This window comes from Chenopodium album, chromosome 27 (genome assembly GCF_948465745.1).
Source record: "Chenopodium album chromosome 27, dcCheAlbu1.1, whole genome shotgun sequence".
Taxonomy (NCBI): domain Eukaryota; kingdom Viridiplantae; phylum Streptophyta; class Magnoliopsida; order Caryophyllales; family Amaranthaceae; genus Chenopodium; species Chenopodium album.
Genome location: NC_137860.1, coordinates 23,044,790 through 23,067,253, shown reverse-complemented (window position 1 = coordinate 23,067,253; position 22,464 = coordinate 23,044,790). Strand labels below are relative to the sequence as shown.

The 22,464-nt window shown below is 33.5% G+C and overlaps 3 protein-coding genes across 5 annotated transcripts; 2 read left to right on the top strand and 1 right to left on the bottom strand.

Moving 5' to 3' along the window:
- Positions 1–958: 958 nt before the first annotated feature.
- LOC145620605 (uncharacterized) lies at positions 959–4,106 on the top strand. Of its 3 annotated transcripts, none has more exons than XM_081675306.1 (4): positions 959–1,097; positions 1,717–3,427; positions 3,523–3,646; positions 3,784–4,106. In XM_081675306.1, exon 2 carries the CDS (start codon positions 1,748–1,750, stop codon positions 3,116–3,118), a length of 1,371 nt encoding a protein of 456 aa, XP_081531432.1. In that variant the 5' UTR covers positions 959–1,097; positions 1,717–1,747; the 3' UTR covers positions 3,119–3,427; positions 3,523–3,646; positions 3,784–4,106. The 3 variants fall into 3 exon arrangements, with proteins under 3 accessions (XP_081531432.1, XP_081531431.1, XP_081531430.1); XM_081675305.1 differs by having other exon boundaries at positions 3,507–3,646; XM_081675304.1 differs by having other exon boundaries at positions 1,717–3,646.
- A 390-nt stretch (positions 4,107–4,496) lies between these two features.
- On the bottom strand, positions 4,497–7,924 carry LOC145619793 (uncharacterized). Its single transcript, XM_081674486.1, has 3 exons — positions 7,605–7,924; positions 4,715–4,916; positions 4,497–4,571 (listed from the first exon to the last, which is right to left on the bottom strand). The coding sequence occupies exons 1-3, from the start codon at positions 7,922–7,924 to the stop codon at positions 4,497–4,499; spliced, it is 597 nt and encodes a 198-aa protein (XP_081530612.1).
- Positions 7,925–15,272: 7,348 nt separating this feature from the next.
- Positions 15,273–22,464, top strand: LOC145620798 (aspartate aminotransferase, mitochondrial-like). The gene is made up of 10 exons (XM_081675514.1): positions 15,273–15,624; positions 15,741–15,826; positions 18,024–18,230; positions 18,404–18,509; positions 18,606–18,710; positions 18,808–18,980; positions 20,487–20,646; positions 21,765–21,860; positions 21,969–22,063; positions 22,157–22,464. The coding sequence occupies exons 1-10, from the start codon at positions 15,424–15,426 to the stop codon at positions 22,224–22,226; spliced, it is 1,299 nt and encodes a 432-aa protein (XP_081531640.1). The 5' UTR covers positions 15,273–15,423; the 3' UTR covers positions 22,227–22,464.

Sequence of the window (22,464 nt, the reverse complement as noted above, 5' to 3'; positions counted from 1 at the left end):
CATGTGTTTGGTTCAATTCTGGAATGGAATCTTATCTCCTTAATACCATGTATTTGAGGTATGGTTTAAAATTCATACTTTTGACAACCAAACATATGGAATGAGTTTTAATCATTTAAAACACATGCCTCAAACCTATATATCGCGAACCAAACACCCCCTTAGGTATGTGATTTTTTATGTAATCTTTTAATTACAAAATATTAATATGTAGCAAATGACAATATGAACAACAAATTTAATTACAAGAAAGTTAAATCATAAATTACAACATATATTAATGATCAGTTTCATGTAAATTTCCGGGGCATCACCCGGGTCCACAAACTAGTTTAAGACTTGTAATTGACTTATGTTACCATACGTTCTTTTCGTTTGTTGTGCATTCAGTTTAATTAATATAATTTCAGTTGTTCAAATTTTATTTTATTTTATTTTTTTAAAAAATAAATAAAAAAAACTTACAAATAAATTATACAAGCTTTGGTGTGTGAAAATAATAGTTGAGAAATGGAGGTGTAAAGATAAACTTTTTAAAACAGATTTACTCTAAACCCTTAAAAAGTCCACCCTTCCTCATTGACAATCGTATAAAGACTCAGTCCATTTACTCCCTCACTTTTTAAATACTTGATCCACTTTCCTTTTTCGGCCGTTTTTAAATACTTGCTCCATTTTCTTTTTTGGAAAGCTTTTACAATATTTAATTCATTCCTCACACCTAGTGGACCCAATATAATACTCTCTCTCCTGATTTTCTTCCCCTACTTTTGTTTTTTACAATTTTTTTATTTTCTCAACTACCCCTATTACCTCTATATTTTAATACTTTCTCCTAAAACTCTGCACATGGAGAATTGTAGCAAGTATTTAAAAACGGAGGAAGCATTTATTAAACCGATCTAACCCATTAATAACTGCGGCGGGTCATGGGTCAAGGCTTTTGATAGGGGTCCAAGTCCAAGGCGTCCAATCCATTGAATTGCTTTATTGAAGCGCATTCAACGTTCTCCATTGAAGCGCAGTTGCCGTTGAAGCGCAGTTGGCGTTCTCCATTGAATCCAGTTCTTGTATCCCCCATTGAAGCAGCTTCTGAGGTAAGTTGTTTGTATTTGTTATCATCATATCAAATATCCCTAAAATTATGAATCAAATATCCCTAAAATTATGAGATAATTGAATCAAATTAGGATTCAAAATGAAATCAGAGCTCTTTTCCTGAGAATTGAATATTGCAACTTTTTATGTATTGTGTAATGCAATTTAACAGCTATAGTAGCAATTGTTGATCAGTATTTGTTGCCATCATCTCCACTAAACCGGTCACTTGTCTCTAACAACTATACCCATATAGCAGATACTAAGTTACTAACAACAAACAATTAATCAACTAAAGTTTAATGAATTTTCACTAACATTTGTTCAAGTTCATCTCTCCAAATGAGCTTTTTGAAACTGGCAAATCTAGAGGATTTGGGTTTCAACTTGATGCTGCCATTGAAGGAATCAATGTCAGTGTGGGGGTGTTGGTTGTGGGTACTACAGGCGGCAGTTATGAAGGCTGTTGTTTTTAAACCTTTAATGTAGAAATGATATATGAAAATGGACATTCTGTTTAATTTTTGGAGGGGGGGTTTACTTTGAAGAAATTGGATACTCTGAAATAATTTGTTCATTTCCTTTGTATCTAATGACCTAAATGTCATAATTGTGTAGGTTCGGTTTGTCGATGGTGTTCGTGTGAAGCATGTGCAGCATATTGTCAACTAGACTGTTGAATATATGCATATCTTCATTCTGTAAATTACAAAGATTGGACAAAGCAGAAGCAGTTATAATTGATGGTATAAGGCTAGGGGTTCTCCCAAACGTTGTGACTTACAACGCCCTTGTTGACGCCTACTGCCGGTTTGTTGGCATTGATGCAGCTTATGCTGTTGTTCGTAGGATGCAGGTTGCAGGTATTACGCCTAACGTAATTACTTACAATTCATTGCTGGCAGGTGCCAGTAGGCAATGCCAGCTATCACTTTCCCTTGATATATTTGAAGAAATGCTGAATTTGGGTATTTCACCAGATTTATGGAGTTATAATACATTGATGCATTGCTTCTTTAAATTAGGAAAACCAGATGAAGCGTATAGAGTTTTCCAGGATATTATTCTTAATAATCTCAGTCCTGATAGAACTAGTTTCAACACGTTGCTCAATGGCCTATGCAGGAATGGGTATACTGATAATGCCCTAATGTTGTATAGGAACCTAAAGCGCCATGGCTGCGAACTTGAGCTGATAACTTATAATATTCTTATTGATGGGCTATGCAAAGCGGGTAGATTAAAGGCAGCTAGGTGGATTCTCAAAGAGCTTGAAAATTCAGGTTACATACCTAATGCTATTACTTATACTACAGTTTTGAAATGTTGCTTTAAGTCCAGAAAATTTGAAGAAGGCTTAGAAATTTTTTGGGAAATGAAGAGTAAAGGTTTTACATATGATGCCTTTGCATATTGCACAGTTGCAGGAGCTTTTGCTAAGAGAGGCATGCTAAAAGAGGCAAATGATTGCATGGAAGCAATGTTGAAAATTGGGATTTCACCTGACATTGTGTGCTATAACACTTTAATGAATCTTTACTGTAAAGAGGGGAAGTTTGAGGCTGCTTATAAATTGTTGGATACGATGGAGGACGAAGGCTTTGAATGTGACAACTATACTCATGCCATTTTAATCGATGGATTGTGCAAGGCAGGGAATGTTGAGGAGGCTCAGAGACATATGAAATTAATTAGTTCAACGGGATCTATTACAAATCTGCCAGCCTTCAATAGTTTGCTTGATGGGGTTTATAAAGCTGGCCACGCCGAGTTTGCAATGAAACTTTTCAAGTTGTCGAAGATGAAGGATGAATTTACTTATTCCTCCATGGTGCACAATCTTTGCAAGGAAAGGAAATTCAGGAGTGCATCCAAACTCTTATTGTCTTGTCTAAAGAATGGGATGAACATACTTAAGTCTGCAGAGAGGGCAGTTATTAGAGGTTTTCGTGGTTCAGGATTTAGGAGAGGTGCGAGGGAACTCCAATCAAAGATCAGAATGGTGAAATTCCTACGTTAGTTTGCAGGGCATTCTTTTGGTGGAAAACCTCACTTTAAAGTGTTATGCCCATGGCTGCCTCATTTTTTGTGTAGAATATGAGACAGTTGACCATGAAATGCTTAGGGAGTCCTTCTGGTTTAAGCAGATTGCTACCCCTTTCTTGTGACATGGCCCATGGAACATTCCCTTGGTCATGTACAACGCCTTTATGTAGATCAGAAAGAACAAAGGTGTTTGCTGCTGCCTATTGCTGCTTACTTAGGAATAAATTACAATCTCACAGGTAAATTGACAAGACAACTATGGATGGATCAGCTCACGAGCCAAGTATGATTCTATGTCCTTATGTTCTTGCCTTTTTGGTCATGAATTTTGCTTGTACACTCCTTAACTTCCTTGATTAAAGTGCTTTATTGAGGCAGCTGTAACATCCTGTACTCCAAGCATTTTGGATGGAAAATTGAAACCTAATACATCGCGCTGATTGGACGTGGCTGTGAGGCCTGTGACTGCTGCCATTAAACTGTCTGGATTTGATATTTGCAGGTAACTTTAATGATCTGGTTTATTTTATGCGTTTATGGCTGAAAAAAAGTGTATATACTTTGGGAAAATTTGGTATTTGAGGTAAACGTTTGTAGCTGAGCTGATGATTTATCCAATTTTTGCTTGTGATTTTTCAGGTTATTGTCAAATTCTTTCAGCAGAATTTGAGTTCTAATTGAAGAATAATTATTATGCAAGTAGAACTGAAGACAATGATGAAATTGAAACTTGTGACTGGTATGTCTTTTACAAAATTACCACGAAAAATGCAGCATTTGGACGAGTTGGCTTCCCAAAGTGAAATTCATGTAAAGCTCTTTGAAGGATAGAGGACTAATGGACTACTAACATCTGAATGAGCAACAAGTTTTAGCTGTATTCAGGCTTAGCAATGTAGCATACTATACACATATCAGATATATATGAGTATAAATTGTTGTAACATGTAAATACAATCTACTTGAGAATAAATTGTTAAATGTGTACTTTGGTTTGAAATACTTGTCGCGCTTAATCTTTGGTTCAAACTTCAACATTTCATTGCAAAACCCGATACTTCACCTGCATTCATAGCAGCCAAGTTCTGCTAGGATCAGGCATTCAATTGTTTTGTTGTGGCAAAGATGTTCATGGCTGAAGAGTTGAAGGTAACCATGACATTAAACTTGTATAAATTCATAGGTACAAATATACTGCATTATATACATGATTTCAGGCTTTCGGCCACGAATAATTTCATGAGCCAGATGAATAAAGAATATACTGAAACAGCCTACTTGATTTTTAAAAATCACTACCTATTACCAATTATGTGGCAAGAGGCTGGGGCATGCCGTGTTGGCGGTTGTGCTTAGCAAGGTCCATATCTGTGCCCCATGTCCAGCGTTGATATACCTGTAATACTCGTCTCAGGCTCTCGGCTCTCCTGGATCAATCACTCACACATAGTCACAAACTATACAATCATAGTACCAAAAAAATGAAGTAATTGAATCTTTTAGACCTATGCTCGATAAAATATTAAACGTAAGGTAATTTTTGTCATAATATTCTGCTAGGTCGAATTGCCCATGGCAGGACAAACGCTAGCACCACGGCTACTAGTAAGAATCTAGACAAGGATGTGCTGCATCGGTGGTCTGTCGGATATGAACCATGGCTCATTGTAATTTCTGTCGTAATGATGCCAATATCTGTACCATAGGCTCGAAATCCTGTATCGTCTATCCCTGCTATATTCTTTGCTGGTTTACCACATATCTCACAAGTCCTATAATAAAATAAGTAGTATAACTTAGAAATTTAGAATTGCTTAAACTAATACCAAATGTCAATTTATACAAACGTTCAATTATTATTTTCTAAATCTTGATCGTAATGAATTGAAATAACAATCTTAATTACATGATAGTTAAAGTTTTTTTTTTTTTTTTTTTTTGGTTTTTTCTAAGCTATGCCCCAAGTGACAGCCATTTCCGTTAACGAATATTAAGTTATTTTATCAAAAATGGTGTCGTGGCATTATTAATTTAACATGTGTCCCGTTCTAATTGGTTTAACACTTTAAAACAAAATTAAAAAATCAGAAAATAAGATAATTAAATAAAGGTTATTGTTAACGTTAAAGGTTATTGTTAATAAAAATTAGTTAGGTTGAGGGCACAGTTTAGACGTTTGAAAAAGCATGGGCACAGCTTAGTAACCGAAGAAGTTTGGGGGCACAACTTATGAACCGAAGAAGTTTGATAGACTAAAAAATGTGCTCCATATATGGTTGTGAAGGAGCCAGGAACAGACTATTATGTTCAAGTAGTTAAAAGTTTAAAGATGCTAAAATTTAATACGAAGTACTCCGTAATTTTTTTTTCCTTCTTAGTTATGTTGGACTATCATGAAAATTTTAACAGAGTTATGTTAATTTTCCAAAGCATAGAATACAATGACAATGCCACTTTACAAAGTTACTCATTTAAATATGTAAGTATATTACAGTAAAATTAACTAGTTTCTTAGATAAGACAATGACCCTGTTTGGCAATTGGCTGTTGGCTGTTGGCTGTCGGCTGTTTTAGTTGGCTGGTTTGACTGGCTGTTTAGATTGGCTTTTGAGTTGGCTGTTTGACTAGAGTTGTAGTGTTTGGTAAATTGGTTGTTGGGTGCTAGCTGTTGTTAAACTATATTAACACTAATGAACTAATATAGTACTTTAATATTACTTAAAATAATAAATAATTGGTAATTATAATTGTAAATTAATAATTAATTATTTACAATAAGGTTACAATAATTTAATAATAATTAATTATAATTTAAATTAATTAATTATTGGTTAGAAATTACTAATAATTGTATATTACTCCATTTTAATACTAATTATTAAAAACTAATTATTCAATGATAATAATTAATTATTAATTATTAAATAGTAATTATTAAAAACTAATTATTAAATACTAATAATTTATGTTTCAAAAAAATATTAATTATTAATTATTAAATATTAATTACTAATTATAAATTACTAATTATTTATTATTAATTATTAATTACTAATTATTAATTACTAATTACTAATTACTAATTATTAATTACTAATTACTAATAACTAATTACTAATTATTAATTATTAATTATTAATTACTAATTACTAATTACTATTATTAATTACTAATTATTAATTAATTATTAATTAATTATTAATTATTAATTATTAATTACTAATTTATTAATAATTAATTACTAATTACTAATTACTAATTACTAATTACTAATTACTAATTACTAATTACTAATTACTAATTACTAATTACTAATTACTAATTACTAATTACTAATTACTAATTACTAATTACTAATTACTAATTACTAATTACTAATTACTAATTACTAATTACTAATTACTAATACAATTATTAATTATTAATTATTAATTATCAATTATTAATTATGTCAACAAGCCAAAAGCCATAAGCCAAAAGCTGCTCCAACTAGCTTTTGGCTTTTGGCTTAAAAGCCAGCTTTTCAGCTAGTTAAAAAAGCCGCTAACCAAACATGTTTTTTGGCTGTTTGACCAACTTGAAGAAGCCAAAAGCCAAAAGCCAGCTGAAAAGCTGGTTTCCAAACACCCCCAATGTCGCAGGTTATTACATATATTGCGGTAATTGTACGCCGTATTCAATTATTCATGATTCAAACCTTGTACCTTAATAATTGTGCCTGACATTCATGATCCAATCTTATATTTATTGATTTTTATTTATTATGTTGTCATATACGAAGTACAATTTTGCTTGCTTTTACAAACTCATATTATGACATGATTTAGTGGTTAAGTTTTTACTCCGTCTTACTTAATCTTGAGATTAAAACTTTAAATCTTATAAATTACAAGTACATTTTTATTTTTTAAATGACTCGTGAAAGAGTGTCATGTAGACTTAATTCGTAATGTCTTTTAATATATACTCGTAAAATATAATACAATATAAATGTTTTTATTGATGAATTGAAAATGCATAAACAAAATAAAAAGTAAAATGATTCTTGTAATTTGTAAAAGCTTTAATTATCTTGTTTATGGATTTAATTTCTTTGAAAAAATAAACAAACATTCTAGTTTTCTTTACTTCATAAAAGAACATGTTACAAGGAAAACTAATTTTAACTTTAATATACGACGTTTATAGTATATAATAACTTTTAACATATAAAGAAAAGTAAGTGCATTATGTGTTTGACAGTTTTTTTTCCTACAATCACCGTTAAAATGGAATCAACTTTGAAACACGAAAGAACTAACTTATTCGCATTGAATTATCAAATTGCACTATTAACCATACACAAGTTGATTTAAGAGAATTATTATCCAATAACATCCTATTTCTTCATTTATTAAAAAAAAAAATACAAAATAAAAAAAGAAAAAAATAAAGAAATGATTGAGGGTAAAATTGGAAACCTGTTTCCCTTCTGCTGAAACCAAAGAAGAGCACAATGGTAATGTGAGATACCAAGTTCACCTCTACAAGCACAACCAAGGCATACCAGATTAACATCCCCTGCACCTGCTGGTAGATGATCAGTGCTCAATAATTGACATATTCTGCATACTTTCTCATCATTTTTATTTTCTTTTTCTTTTTCTTCCTCATTTCTTACATCTATTATACACACATGATCCTCTGAACCCATCTCATCAACCTTATTTTGCAACAACCCATCTTTGTTGTTAGACTTCTGATCATTTAGATCACTCGAAATCGATGTCGAAGATTGCATTAATATAGTCTCTAAAGAGGTTTCTTGTTGTAATACCTCTAATGGGGTTGGACTTGTTTGGTTTTGTAGATTTGATGATGAACAAATTTTGATCATTTTGGTGTAATATCCTAAGAAGTTTTGTTTTTGGTCTTAAAATTGGATATGAAAGAAAAGAAACAGCTGCTTGGATATGATTTTATCTTGAATGCAGTGAATAGTGCAAAGTTTTTTTGGTAAAGAAACAACACTTGTTATTAATTGCCTTTTAGAGGAGATTAAATTGGATTTTTAGGAAGATCAAATTGATTTCGTAGGACTTGGTTTTTTGGGGGTGCTACCTCTTTGTACTCTTGAAAAAGCAAAGGACAAAGCTAAGGAAGGATTACATACCATTATCATAAAAAATAAAAATAAATAATATTAAGGGCTTGTTCACATTTACTTAATTTTAGTTCAGTTCAGTTCAGTTCAGTTCCAATCAGTTCAGTTCAGTTCAGTTCCAATCAGTTCAGTTCAGTTCAGTTCAGCTCTTAACTTCCCTCTCACATAAAATATTCATTTTAGCTCAATTCAGTTCAGTTCAGTTCCAATCAGTTCAGTTCAGTTCAGTTCAGCTCCAATCAGTTCAGTTCAGTTCAGTTCAGCTCAATTCAGTTAATATGAACAGGCCCTAAATTACCGCATTTCATTAAATATAACAGCAATAACGGAAAAAGGAAGTTTCACTAAATATTGCATTGGTTTCTTACAAGTGAATCTTACATCTTCTTTTACGGAGTACTACGTAAGGAGTAATATGTATATACCTATAGTAAATTTTTTATTCACATGATTCTTGTGATACCCGTTTTCTCAATATATGTATCTCCTTTCACGTTGTAATATATTTAGAATAGAGAAAGTATTATATGTACAAAATATTTAATAAATGGTAAGCTTTGAAAATGCACGTTAAAGTGAATCAAACATCTTAGGGTTCGTTTGGCATCACTGGTTTTCTGTTTTTTGTTTTTTTGTTTTTCAAAATCATATGATATATGTCATATAATGAATAAAAAATTAGTCAAAAATTTTTAACTCATGATAATTGTGAAAACCGACAACAAAAAAGTGGAAACACCTTTTTCCTTGATTCTTGTTTTTGGTTTTTTGTTTTTCAAAAAACTGAAAATTGAAAACAAAAAACAACGTCAAAGTAGCCCTTAGGTGTTAGGCTTTTGAATTAAATGTTAGCTTTTTTTTTTTTACGAAAAAAAACCAAGTAAAAGCTACGAGTAACATCTAATCAAAAGCTTTAATTATTATTTTTCATAGCATGAAAAAAAACGAGCCAAATAATATATGTGATATCTAAATATTGCTTTCCACTATCTTATTTTTTTTAATAACCACGTAAAATCACATTATTAGTTTCTTGTTTATTATATTAAACGGTGCATAAGCCATAAGGATATTAAAATAATATAATTGTGGAGAAATTTAAGAAAATCCTTGGTTAAGAGTAATAAATTTGATCAATTTTAAGACAAAAATAGTCATCCACTACATTCACAATTCTCTCTTCCAAAAAGTTCTTTACTTTTCAAAATTAGTTTTTTTGCTCAAACAACACTTCCAATCTTCTCTTTACAAATTACTCAACACTCTCATTAGAGATTTAATTTTGCCTCAACACATAGCTTTTTTCTCCAAACCCTTTTCAAGTAAACATTCCTAAACCTTAGAAAAAAAAACCTTAGAGACTTTATTTTGAAGTGATATATCAATCTACTGGGATTTGGAATGGTTGGGAGTATTTTTTTATTTTGAAGTGATATATCAATCTACTGGGATTTGGAATGGTTGGGACTTGGGAGTATTTTTTTAACACAAATTATACCAATGGGAAAGAATGCTGATTTGGAAATTGTGTACAAGAAAAAAAATAACAATAATAAGAGTGATGATCTTCAATTAACAATGATTTTGCTAAAATATGTTAAAATTTCCCAAAATAACCCCAGGCCATATCTTGAACGGACAACAAAAGATAAAGCAGCTAAATGATGATTGACACTAATGTTGTACTTGATATTCTTTGAATAAAAGAGAAAGTTAATGATCAAGAATTATTAATCTAATCAAGCAAAGCAGAAAGGTTACAAAACCATAGTTTTGGCACAAATCCTTTGAGTCTATGGTCCGTAAAGAATATGAGAAATGGGCCGAATTGACTTATTTCTTGAGGTAAAAAAATGTTGTCATTTTTCTCTATTAGTAAAAAAAAAAAAGAAAATTGAAATTTGTTGTACACAAGTCACAAACGTACTACGTGAGCCATTTTTAACGCAAAGGAGGACAATAGGACATGAATGAGCTGTCAATTTTTAACGTGAACTGTTGAACCCGACCGTTTCAAACCGATCTGAAAAGAAATTGAACCGTTAAAACCCCGTATTTTGAAAATCGAAAACCGACCCGACCCAATTTTTTCCAACCCGAAACGGAGTTGAATCAAATTTCTGCGAACTGATACTGACCCGACCTGTTATCTAGCTAGACCGTTACAACCCGAACCGATTACGTAAACTTGACCCATTTTAAACTGAAAATCATTTAAACCCGGCAAAAATCTGATAAATAAACTTGAATCGTTCCAACCCGTAAGCCGTTGTAGCCGAACCGTTTTGAACCTGTACCTGTTGAGACCAAATTGTTTACGACCCGTATCCCGTTGAGACCGAACTGTTTCCAACCCGTAACACGTTTTAACTAAGTCGTTTACAACCCGTAACCCAATATGTTTATGATCTGATCTCGTTTCAAGCTAATACTCGATAAACCTAACTTATTTATGATTTAACTTGATTATAACAACACCCGTTCCCACCCATTATCTGATTAACTTGACTCGACAATTATGTAACTTGATTTTAATTAACCTTATATGATTTGAAATGAAACCCGCTTCAAATTGGGTAAACTCGTTTTCAAACCGACTAAGTTCAATCCAAACTGATTATGACCTGAACTGATAATGACTGGACCCAATTTCACCAGATGTGTTTTGAATCGAAATCCATTTTCAAACCGACCCAGTTAAACCGTACCCAAACTGATTATGACCCAAATCGATTACAACCCGACCCGATTAGGACCCCGAGTTGTTTTGAACAGAAACCCACTTTAAACTGGCTAACCCCGTATTCAAACCGACCTGGATCCACCCAAACTGATTATGACTCGAACCGATTACAACTCAATCTGATTAGGACCCTACCCGAATAGAATTTGCAATAGAAAAAACCCAAATCGAACTGATCCGATAATTTTCAAAACCCACCTGTTAATCATATCAAACCGTTATTAACCGACCTGTTGTAACTCGAAACTGATAAACCCAACCCAAACCCGAACCTTTTATCCAAATTGACACCACATATCACCACTACTTTAACCTTTTGTGTCATATTTTCAACGACTATTTGAGTAGAGAAATTTGCTCATTTGTGGTGGCTGTGGAAGTCATTTTGGCCATAGAGCTCCATTTTGAGGCCAAAATTGTCATAATAGTTATCAGAATGCCTCTATTTGCATGCCATGTAATCTCCTGGTACAACCGCATTTCTAACATGCAAATCGATGTGTTTATGGTAATTTTTGCAATTTTTGACCTCAATTAGATCCTAAAGAGCCAAAAAAAAATAATCTTAGCCAAACTTTTTACTCTGTTTGAAAATAATGATACGCAAACTGAGATGTTTTATATTACACTAATCGACGTATTTATGGTAAACTGTTGATAAATTTCACCTTAAATTCGATTATTAAGGGTTAATTAATGACCCCTCAAAACCTTAATTGATCATTTTTCTTGCATGCAATCCAAGATGTCTTGGTAATTTTTTGTCAATTTTGATCCCAAATTGGACCTTTTAAATAATTCAAAATAACTCCCAAACCTTAAGCAAGCAATGTGTCTTGCTTGAGAATCAAGACACACAAAATGAGACATTTATGGTAAGGTTTTTTTTTCCTCCTACATTTGACCTCAAATTCGATCCTTAAGTGTTAAAAATGACCCCAAAACCTAAATTGTGTAATTTTGCAACATGCAAATTGAAGCACGCAAACTGTGACATTTCTTAGCAGGTAAAACGAGACATTTTTGTTATTTTTATTTCCAATTTTTATCTAAATTAGACTTTTTAATTTTGATCCAAAATGACCCCCAAAACCTTATTCGTTCAACTTTTGACACACAAATCGAGAAAATCTCTTTTTTGAAGGAAAAGGCTAGGTTGATAACCCAAATACAAAGGTTAAAATTGTTATTTTTGTAATAAAGTTAAGGACATTTTTGTAAGTAACCGTCCTTCTTCTTCCATATCTTTCTTCATATCGTGTACCACTAATAGAACCGATCAATATCTTCTTCCTTCATCTCCTTCCTCCTTTGATCCAAATCGAAACCGACCACCATCTTCATCTTCTTCCTGTGAACCAACCGCCATCTACATCATATTACCCTTCTGTAAATCGACATTGACATCGACGATAACGATGGCTTTGCTACCTAACTAAACAAAACCCTAAGAATAATGGAGAAATTTAGGGCATGGTTAATCTCAATGGGTAAGTGAGCCTCCTCTATTGATTTGTCCATTAAAGTTGAGCTTTGAGATTAATTCTCTATTAAAGTTGAGCTATAAGATTTTTACCATTGAAGCTATGAGTTTTGTCCATTGATGTGAGCAAAGCCAACTAGACAAAAGTACAAAATTATTACTTAACTGCTTAGGTTAATTCTCAATTATGCCTAATGCACACATATTAATACTCCGTACTAATGGTATTATACTCCGCGCATGGAGAAATGGTGCAAGTATTTAAAAACGGAGGGAGTATAAACGAGCAAATACATATTGATATCCTCTATCAACGAACCGCGTTGATATAAGGGCCTTCTCGTCAAAACAGTCATTAAAGTAAGGGCACAATTGAAATAGAGATGCTAACCCGTTATATTTCCTCCGTTTTGGGGTGTGAGGAACGTTAACATCGGTTAACTGCCTTGATAATTCGGTTAACGTCTTTTTCTCTCTCCTCGATACCATGTTTGGGCCTTTGGGGTATTCTCTCACTACAGCAACCATGTTTCGGGTTTTTTCGGGAATTCAACGACGGGTTGAAAGTTGGCTCCGATCGCAAATGTCAGGTATTATCCGATTCACAATTTCTTTTATTCTATATTCGCAAAATTAAGGTATTTGCCGATACACAATTTCTTTGATTATATAATGGAGGTATCGAGCGATTCACATATTGCTGGAGGTATTTATCGATTCACAAATTGCAAGTGGTATTATTCGATTCACAAATTGCAGGGGGGTATTTATCGATTCACAAATTGCAAGTGGTATTATTCGATTCACAAATTGCAGGGGGGTATTTATCGATTCACAAATTGCAAGTGGTATTATTTGATTCACAAATTGCAGGGGGGTATTTTCGATTCACAAATTCCCAAATTGCTGGGGTTATTATTCGATTCACAAATTGCTGGGTTAAATATCGCAAAATTAAAGCTGTAATTACTTACCTTGATATTTCGGGTCTAAGTTCAGCTACACTTCCATGGCGAAATTTAGCATAATCTCTCTCCTGCATTCCACGTATCAAGCGAAATACTGTTGCTATTTTAGTGTTTGAGCGACGATGGGTACAGTATTATCCACCGACGACAACCATATTTCTCCTGTATGACGAGCAGCAAGCTCTGTTATTCTCTCTCCTCATCCATCTGGGAACTCAATTGTTCAATTAGAAGAGATGGCGTTAACTTTCCGTCAAATATCAGTACCGTTATAAGTTTATATTAAACAATTGCAAATACGGAGTCCACGTCATACTTCCACTACTGAAGTTGTGGAATTCAGAAAAAGTTCACAAATATTACAAGTTTGCCATTATATCAACAACATTTGGTTGATAAAAGATATCAATGGGGTGTGGCTCAGTATAAACTACTCATATACAAATGTCTTTAAAAATTAACAGTTACACAACTATAGAGTATAAAAGTAGCAAACTCAGACAAAGCCCAAACAACTCACTAGTTTTCTTTTTACTAATGCGGGCTAACGCGCGTAGGTAGTTATGTCCGAAAGTTCTTTCGGTTTGGCGTTGTTAGTAGCGTCAATTAGGAAAGTATATAAATTAGTATTTTTAGGGGTATAAATATCCGCAAGTTATTTTTAATAGTTAAAAAAACAGCTAACATCAATAAGGGAAAATATGTAAATAAACTTTTTAAGGACATAATTGTCTTAACATTACATACTCTTTAAAGGAGCAAATACGTAATTAAACATTTTTTGAGATTTACTCATACTCGTATTCAATTGGTCTCAACTTATCTAAAAAAAAATGTTAAATCGTCTCAACACGATTTAGGCCCTGTTCATTTCACCTTAAAAAAAATAGTATTAAGTAAAATTAATTTCAGTTCAGTAAAACTAATTTCAGTTCAGTAAAATTCAGTTATCTTGAAAAAGAATTATAATAGAAAATCAGTAAAAATAATTTCAGTTCAACAAAAATAATTTAAGTTCAGTAAAATTAATTTAAGTTTAGTAAAAATAATTTAAATTCAACAAATACTCCCTCTATATTTTTTTATATGCATCAATTCGACCGGCACATTTGCCGAGACGCAACTTTGACCATTAATATCTTTAATTGTGTATTAATAAATATTGTACTCCCTCCGTGTTTTTTTAAGTGATACACTTTCCATTTCCGGCCGTGTTTTTTTGAGTGATACACTTCATTTTTTGGCAAAAAAAAATACATTAAAATATTATATATCTCTCCTTTCATAGTCCCCACCCAAACCCACTACTACTTTTTTATTATATCTTTCATCTCACATTCATTACTTTTCAATAAACTATTAACCCCACTATCTTTCTTTAACAATTTTTTAATACTCCACTACCCCACTTACCTCTTATTTTATTTTATTTAAGTCAATTAAATTTCCTAAAACTATGTGCCGGTCAAAGTGTATCACTTAAAAAAACACGGAGGGAGTAACAAAATTATATTATGAAACTCGACACAATGACAAATCTAATGATATATTATATAATAACATTTATTTTTTTATATAAGTGAAAAAATTAAGTCAACTATAATATGTGAATAGTGTAATTGTCAGAGTGATGCATATAAATAAAAATGGAGGGAGTATAATTTTATTTTACGAGTATTAAAAATAATTTTACAGGGGAAGCTGGACTGAGCAAAAGTGCATAGAAATAACAAAAACGTAACGACACCTGATGGTTCCATATCGTTGCTATCTTACTCAAACATTAAAGTATTCCCACTTTCCATTTTCCAACACAATAAGCCCAACAACACCCACACAATCCGTTAAATTAAATCTGAATAAAATCCCACCATTTTTTGTCACCGTCTTCCTCAGAATCCACCACCATTTTCTCTCTCAAAACCTTCAAATTCATCCAAAAATGGCGGCAGCATTACGAGCCACATCCTCCGCCATTTCACGGGCAGTCACCGCCAGAACGCCTCTATTGATTGGCGGAGCTCGGTGGTCGTCGACGTCGACTTGGTGGGGTCATGTGGATCCGGCACCCAAAGACCCTATTCTTGGTGTCACCGAAGCTTTCTTGGCCGATCCTTCTCCCAACAAAGTCAATGTTGGAGTTGTATGGTTCAATTTGTTTTTGATATTTGCTTATTTGTTAGAATTTAATTTGATTTTTGTGTTTTTTTTTGGTGTTGGGTTGGATTAATTTGATATATTTGATAAATAAATTTTCAGGGTGCTTATCGAGATGATGATGGGAAACCAGTTGTTTTGAATTGTGTACGAGAGGCTGAAGCTAGAATTGCTGGTAATTTAAACATGTAAGTCCCCTGTTTTTGAATTTCTATATTTTGTAATCTATAAATGTTTAATTTCTATGAAATGTGAAATTTTTTATGTGATACTTATGGAGTAATGGATGCATGTGGGGTAGCTTAGACGAGGAAACTCGAACAAGTTTTGTCCAATTCTTGTTTTTAATTAGAATAATTGGGAGATGTTTAATAGGGTAAAAGTGTTTGGTTATATGTGCAGATGTGCTGTTAAGCATTATACTGTATTTTGTGATGATAAGTTAGTGAAAGTATTTTGAAGATTTACAAACATGGAATTTGGTTTAATTAAGGCTGGTATAAATACATTTTTGTTATTGAATTTTGTAGAATGGTTCAACAATAGATCTTTTGTAGTTTGGTTTATTGAATTTTGTAATTTTTTTGTTACTTCAAATTTCTAGTTCATGTAGTGGACCGCACTTATGAGATTAAGGCTTTGATTGATTGTTACGTCAAATACCCATGTATTAAATTAAAGTGATAAACTAGTGGAAATGTGCCCTTTTTTTCCGAATGAGAAAGAAACATTGAAAATTTACTTTAGAATCTGGTAGGGAACAAAGCAAGGGTCGTAAATAAGAGGGAAGCTTGTGTATAGAAATTAAATTTGGGTAACTTGACCCCATTGAAGTACGCCATTGCTGTGTACTTTGACTACTTTTGTGGTTTGATTTTTGTGTGACTTTGCTTTAAGGTATGTGTAATCCATCATAGGTGCTCCTTGTTTTCATTCAAGCTTATTCTAGAAATTCGATTTTTTTTTTGGTCATTTTTTGCTTTGTTTTATCTGGTGTTGGCCTGTTGGGTACTAGATATGTATTTAGTGTACACCTCTTTTGGATGCTCCTTAGAACAAAAGCAATCTAGTAGTTCTTTAGCCTCCGTAAAGAATATGAATTAAGGGAGAAACAGTTAGCGGGGAAAGTTTGCTAGGGAATTATTAAAAGGATAATCTTTAATATCCTAGCTTGAAGTTTAGCAATATTCCTTGGGTAAAATCTCCGTATAATAATCTTCAAGCCACTTGCATGCCCGACTGCACAAAGTTACTGCTGCAATCCCACCACCTCCTTGCAAACCAACTCACGGACCACTGGTTGTCTAGAGAGAATGAGAAATTGTTAAGGGGGGAAAGGATTACATGCGTAGGGGTTGGGGGAGGGGGATGAATAATTAGTACCCTCGTTTGAACAAAAAATCATTACCCGTTGAAAATTTTAGTAATTTTAGTTCCATATCAGGCATAAAAAAAATCAGAAATCTTACTCCCTTGTTTTTCCTACCTCCATTACCTACAATCCAGGCATGCTCCTAGTGTTAATCATATGATCTTCAAATTGCTAGTGACTATTTGCTCCATAAGTACTTGCTTGTGACAACTCTATCAAGGTACACAATCTGAGCATGTTATCTAGGCAATTTAGGCCTTATTAACCTGAATTTAACTTATTTCACAAAAAATTAAGTTCGTATAAATAGTTCAGGAAGTGAAATTCAGTTTAGAACCAAATGCTCCCTTATCAGAAATATAAATTCAACTTATTGGCTAAATTTGTTTGTCAAACATAGTGACTATCGTGCCTTAAATGCTTTTTGTTTTGAGTTTATTTTAATGAAATGGATATTATAAAGTAATGTTAAACAATTTGCTTAATTTCTATTTATCTAACCAAATTGTGAAGCTGACCAAATAAAAGACATGTACTTTATGTCATAAGTACTCCCAAATGAAACAACTCAAAAACATGAACAAGCCTACAACTAACAGGTTTTAAAAAAAAAACTACATGAGACACCTTGAGCAAGTCTGCGAGTGTATTAAAAAAAGGGCCAGCTTTCTCGACTGTGGAGCAAATCGTCCGTCTCTGCAAAATATGATTTGCTACTGTTTGAATGAAAATTTGCAGCAGTTTAATTCATTTCTTAGTATGGTTGCATGCCAACATTTATTGTCTTCACTAAATATCTTAGACAATATTGCAGATCCATTGACTGCCTCCTCTTATACTTTCATTTGGGCAGTATTATACTATCATGCTTTGTAGTAGGCTTTTGGACTTTCTTAGAGGCATGTCTTCTTTTGTTTCTTGTGAACTATCTTAAAATGCTAAGTACCATACCTGATACATTACTGACTCTTGTGCTCAGTAAATGAATTCACCCCAATTTTTGTGGTTGACAGGGAGTATCTTCCTATGGGTGGAAGTAACCACATGGTTGAGGAAACCTTGAAGCTTGCTTATGGTGAAGATTCTGAATTTATAAAAGAAAAACGGATTGCAGCAGTGCAGGCTCTTTCTGGTACTGGAGCATGTCGACTTTTTGCTGACTTTCAGAAACGTTATCAACCTGAATCTGAAATTTACATTCCTGTTCCAACCTGGGCCAAGTGAGTTCAGCTCCCCTGCCCCACAACACCCCCTCCCCCCCAAAAAAAAAAAAAAAACCACCCCTCTCCCTAAGCAGAAAAATTGATGCGCATATTTGAGCTGTTTCTCAATTGCACCGTCAGATTATATATATTTATGAAGTATTTTGATAAATTATCCTATATTTGAACAGCCATCATAACATCTGGAGGGATGCAAACGTCTCACAGAAAACATACCATTATTATCACCCAGAATCAAAGGGATTAGATTTTTCAGGAATGATGGATGACATTAAGGTATATGAAGCTGGAAACATTATTCTTTCTTCACCAAAAGAATTGATACTTGTTGCTAAATGCTAACACTCCTTCACTATAATTCTGAATTTTCAGAATGCTCCAAAAGGATCTTTCTTTTTGCTTCATGCATGTGCTCACAATCCTACTGGGGTTGATCCTACAGAGGAAGAGTGGAAAGAGATTTCGCAACTGATTAAGGCAAGATGTTTACTGACCTCTTTCTTTGTATATTTTTTACATAATTACTCCCTTTTCCTATTGCATTATCATAAAAAATCTTGTGGACTATTTCCAGGATAAGGGGCATTTTCCCTTCTTTGACATGGCCTATCAGGGGTTTGCTAGTGGTGACCCAGAAAAAGATGCAAAGGCCATTAGGATTTTTCTACAAGATGGTCATTTACTTGGAATTTCTCAATCCTTCGCAAAAAATATGGGTCTTTATGGTCAGAGAGTAGGCTGTCTCAGGTGATTGTTTACATACTCTGATCAATTTCTCTGCTAGTTATGCTTTTATCTGTTGTGCTTTATGATTTTGTGCTTATTAGTCATTTATAGTTATAGCATTGATATGTTAAAATGGAAATGAGTGAATCAATACGACCTTTGTCCATACTCCATATGGCTTATAGCTCTTTTCTCGATGAGAAATTTGCTTTGGCAATTTAATTCTCTAAACAATTTCTTAGTAGTCATTTAGAATATTAACAATGCCCAGGACTCTGTACACTACTTAATATCTTCTTTAAATTGACTGTTTTACCCTTCTGAATCACCCTATGTTTATTCGTCCTCCTTTTCCCTCTCAGTCTTTTGCAAAAGCATCACTTGGCAGGACAACTATTATTGAATCAAAGGGCTAAAAATAAGCTTGCTCTCCTCTTATCCCTAAGATAAACATTGATAACATCAAATCTTTGCTTTATCTTACCCCAACAATTAAAGTTGGGAGAGGCCAACAGCCACGCTTTTTAAAGTTTCTGTGACTGATTATAGTAAATCCCTGGACGTTTTCATACAGATTTCTACTTAAATTTGGATATGATTTAGTGTGGGAACTGTGATGGGATATGGAGAAAGCATTAGAGAGGATGGAATGATTTTGATTTTGATCAAGAAGCTACTTCTCAAGGCAGATGTTCAGGCAATTCTTTTAAATGATGGCTGGATAGTGAACATGGCTATGGGTTGCAAAGGAAAGAGAAGGTGAAATGGTTCAGACAATTTTAGCCAATGGTCGCAAATTAGTTTGTGGAGTTAGATACTAAAGTTCAAGGATATAGGAGAAAAGGGTTTGTAGGTTTAGTCATTTAATTTTTTAAGGCTGGAAGAAGACAATATTAATGGAATTTTTGGAAGATGGAAAAAAAGAAGATAAGGTGGATTCAAAAGTGAATGAGTGTTAACCTTTTCTTTTAATACTGTTCTCTGCCAAAATTAAGGGAAAAATAATGTTAGAGAAGACTCATCACCGAGGAATACGGGTTATGGGGGTATTAACCAATCAATCAATCAAAGCCTTAATCCCATAAGTGGGGTCGGCTACATGAACCAAAGGTGATTGTTCCGTATAGTCATCCACAAAAATCGTTCTCTTCCATCCCTTACGATCAAATACCTCATTCTCACTTAAATCCATATGTTTCATATTCTTTCTAACTCCTTCCAACCAAGTCATTTTAAAAGCAACTGAAAATCTTCCGGGTCACTGTGCTCTTGTCTAAATATTGATATGGGTCTTCAATTTCTATCTCCCAGATATCATGTTAAAAACTCCAATTGCAAGATTAATGATGAAAAATCAGACTGCTAGGCAATGCATGTATATATTGAAACAAAATGTTGAAACAGGGAAAGTACCCTGCTTCACATCTTCTTAGTGAGTTGCTCATCATATCTGTTTGTGATGTACCATGTGAACTGCATGTAGACTTATTCTTTTCTTCTGACTTCTTTTCTGCTCCCAATCTGCAGTGTGCTTTGTGAAGACGAGAAACAAGCCGTGTCAGTAAAAACCCGATTGCAACAAATCGCAAGACCTATGTACAGCAACCCCCCTGTTCATGGTGCCCTTCTTGTTTCAATTATCCTTAGTGATCCAGATCTAAAAAATATGTGGCTCAAGGAAGTAAAGGTAAGGAATGCCTAGGCTACTTGATTGGTTCTTTGTTTACAAATTTTGCAATATATATTTACTGGTTAATTGAATGTCAATGCATGTAAGTCATTTTTTTTTTTACTACTTGTGGTGAATGACACTGATGGCAACATCAGTATAAAGAGATGAGAGACAATGCACTTGGAAAATAAGTATAACATTGATTGGATGAAATTTAATTACCTGTTTGAGGATTTGGGCCCTGTCGCGTTCAACTTATTTTGACTTATATCAGACAAAAGTTGCAGATTGGTTAAGAGAAAAAATCAACTCAGACTATTTCATACAACACTAATTGTATTTCAACCAAAATACGTTTATTCGCTTGACAATGAGTTCTGGTAAAATAAGCTGAGACAAAATAATTTGAATACAGTAGAATTTAGGATCTTCCCATCTAGGTTAGGGCCGTTTCACCTTGTTGTAAACCCGTTAGCAGGGAAAAAAAATGGAAAGGAAACAGGATTTTAAACCAACATTAAATAAAGTTTGTGTTGAAGAATTAGGTGATGTTTAGTTAATACAAATTTAAACAAATTGAAAGTGGGCATCATACCTAGTATTTTAGTTGCGTGTAGGGCCTTTACACCTTGCTGTAAATCTGTTAGCTAGGGGATGGAATGGAACGAAAAACGGGATTGTAAACAAACATAAAAGAAAATTTGTTTTGAGGAATTAGGTGATGCCTAAAGAAAGTTTGCACATAATGAAATCGTGCATTAAAATTAAATCTAGTATTTTAGTTGCATGTAGGGCTTTTTTGCCCATACAAACTTGGGGAGAGGGGAGAGGGGAGGGGGGGCTAAACACTTCAGTTAGATCAACAAAGCTGGCTCATTTCTGAGCTGCTGCTTGCATGAATGAGATGTTACATTTCTTATGTCTTGTTCAAATTATGCTTCTCTCTATACACACCCACTCACACACATCTTGGTATACACGCATATGCTGTTAGAACAAGTAGTACAAATGGAGAATTTCAACATGGGATATATTGTACCATATACCACATGTTCTATTCATGCCATCATCATGAAGAATTTCATTCTGTGACTTTACATGCAATCAAGTCATTTAGATAAAATGAATTTCAGGTCATGGCAGATCGTATAATTGGAATGAGAACAGCTTTACGTGAAAATATTGAGAAGTTGGGGTCACCATTATCGTGGGAACACATCACTAAACAGGTAGAAAAAGTTGTGAACTTGAAATCAGTAAAAATGATGCATTTAATTATGTAATTTAACATGTCTAATCAGTCAGAATTTTTATAAACCTATCATTTGGATGAACAGATTGGTATGTTCTGCTATAGTGGGTTGGCACCTGAGCAGGTTGATCGATTGACCAGTGAATTCCATATATACTTGACCCGGAATGGCCGTATCAGGTAATACTGTTTACAATCAGTTTTTTCCAGCTACCTTGCTAGTTGTTTGTGGCAAATGTTAGCTCTATCTTATGCCTATATCTGATGGTGCAGTATGGCTGGTGTTACAACAAAGAATGTCGAATATTTGGCAAATGCTATTCATGAGGTCTCAAAATCTTAAAGGCGTGTATTGGCACTCCAAGCGGCAGAGCTCAATGTATAGCGTAGAGAATAATGTTGTATTCTTATATGCCAATAAGATAGATGTTTTAAACATCGGATCTTAAGTTTTTGCTACCCTGATAAATGAGATCAGGATAGGGGATCTTTAATGTTGTAGTGAATCGTGGGAGTTCAATAACTGAAGATTCAACTTCAGCTGTTCTGATGCTGGAAGAGATGCATACTAGATTTGTCTT